Below are 1,604 nucleotides of genomic sequence, written 5' to 3' on the forward strand. Positions count from 1 at the left end.
CGGGAGCGCTTCTTCGCCTCCTGCAAGCAGTACGGCATCACCGTGAGTCCCTGCGGCCGAGGGGGTCCTGCTGTGCCACCTCCCTCCCCAACGCGGCCCCCAGCTGGGACCACGTGTCCCAGAGGATGTCCCCACGGTGCCACCTTACCTGCAGGAGGAGCTGAGGGGTGTGGGGTGACCCCACAGCCCTCTGACCCCTTCCTGCCCACATTTAGCTCTGCAAGCAGAGGGTGAAGCCACCCTGGGGGTGCCCTGGCTGCCAACCTCCTCACTCTGACACGTCCCTGCTCTGTCCCCAGGGTGACAACGTGCGCCAGGAGCTGCTGGCCTTGGTGAAGGACCTGCCCTCGCTGCTGTCTGAGATCGGGGCAGGAGCCAGTGCACTGTCCGAGGCCATCGAGCTGTACCAGGCCTGCGTGGAGTTCGTGTGCGAGAGGTGGGTGTGGGGGGTACAGGGGTAGACCCCCCCATTATCTCTCCTGTGCTGGGTTAAGTCATGACATCTCTCCACATGTGGGGACAGTGGCTTGGGTGGCCGCACCCAGGCTGGGGCTCTCCCTGAGGGATTTGGGGGTTGCTGGGGGGTCCCTGCGGTGACGCTGATGTCCCTGTGGTGGCTGCCAGCTCCTCAGAGCCTGTGGTGCCCCTGCTGCGGTACGTGGGGCAGAAAGGCAACACGACTGTGTACGAGTGGAGGACGGGGCTCCAGCCCCTGCGCGTGGAGCGGCCAGAGGTGGAGGAGGCACCGGAGCCACCGAAGGAGGACGTGGTACATCCTGTGTGGTGCTGGGGGGAGCCCCAGTTGGCTCTGCCCTGTGTGGGTGGGGTTTTGGGTGAGGGATTTGTTTGCCCCCAGGGTTTCAGGGAGGTCTCTTGTCCCTCTCCCTGCAGATCGACTGGGGAGACTTCACACTGGAGCCGACCAAGGTGGACGAGGGCGCTGCTGCCGATGGGGGAGCCCAGGGCGAGGAGATCGACTGCGAGGAGATCGACTGGGGGATCACGGTGGAGCCCAGCCCTCAGGTGATCCTGGGCTCTGGCCCTGCTCCGGGGCCAGGCTGTGGATGGGGGGGTGTCCCAGGCACCCCCATCTCATGGGGTGCCCCTTTTTTCACAGCAGGGTGATGGCATTGACTGGGGGGACGGTGGAAGCGAGGAGGTGCAGATCACAGTGCTGGAGGCGGGCACTGAGGGTGAGTGCAGCTCTGAAGGGACGTGGTGGGTCCCAGGGGGTGGCAGGCAGCATCCCCCCATTTCCTGCCTGCAGTGGCCCTGGGCACCGTGGTTGTGCACCAAGACCTGGCGAGGACACCCCTAAACGGCAAGGGGTGATGCTGAGCAGCCTGAGTGGGACAGGTTGGGGTGGGGGACGTGACTGAGCTGTGGAGACCCCTTCCCTGCCCCACTCACCCCTGGTTTTTGCTCCCCAGTGCCCGAGGGGGTCGCCTGCGGCTCTGACGCCCTCACGCTCCTGGAAAACACCGAGACGCGGAGCCAGTTCATCGACGAGCTCATGGAGGTGAGCACTGGAGCCGGGGAAGGGGCAGCTCTGCCGCCATCGCACCACAGGGACCGCAGTGTCCCCCTTGCCCTGTCCCCGCAGC

At 65.9% G+C, this 1,604-nt stretch overlaps 1 protein-coding gene across 1 annotated transcript in view; it reads left to right on the top strand.

Moving 5' to 3' along the window:
- The window catches only part of CDK5RAP3 (CDK5 regulatory subunit associated protein 3), a gene marked incomplete at both ends in the record, with an annotated part of 2,451 nt that extends 932 nt beyond the window's left edge, over nucleotides 1-1,519 (top strand). Inside the window, 6 exons of the mRNA XM_010181534.1 lie at nucleotides 7-42; nucleotides 300-436; nucleotides 625-769; nucleotides 892-1,023; nucleotides 1,121-1,193; nucleotides 1,431-1,519. Coding sequence (XP_010179836.1) covers nucleotides 7-42; nucleotides 300-436; nucleotides 625-769; nucleotides 892-1,023; nucleotides 1,121-1,193; nucleotides 1,431-1,519 — 612 coding nt within the window. The remainder of the gene's footprint in view (nucleotides 1-6; nucleotides 43-299; nucleotides 437-624; nucleotides 770-891; nucleotides 1,024-1,120; nucleotides 1,194-1,430) is intronic.
- Nucleotides 1,520-1,604: the final 85 nt, after the last annotated feature.

This window comes from Mesitornis unicolor, unplaced genomic scaffold (assembly GCF_000695765.1).
Source record: "Mesitornis unicolor isolate BGI_N332 unplaced genomic scaffold, ASM69576v1 scaffold31173, whole genome shotgun sequence".
Classification (NCBI taxonomy): domain Eukaryota; kingdom Metazoa; phylum Chordata; class Aves; order Mesitornithiformes; family Mesitornithidae; genus Mesitornis; species Mesitornis unicolor.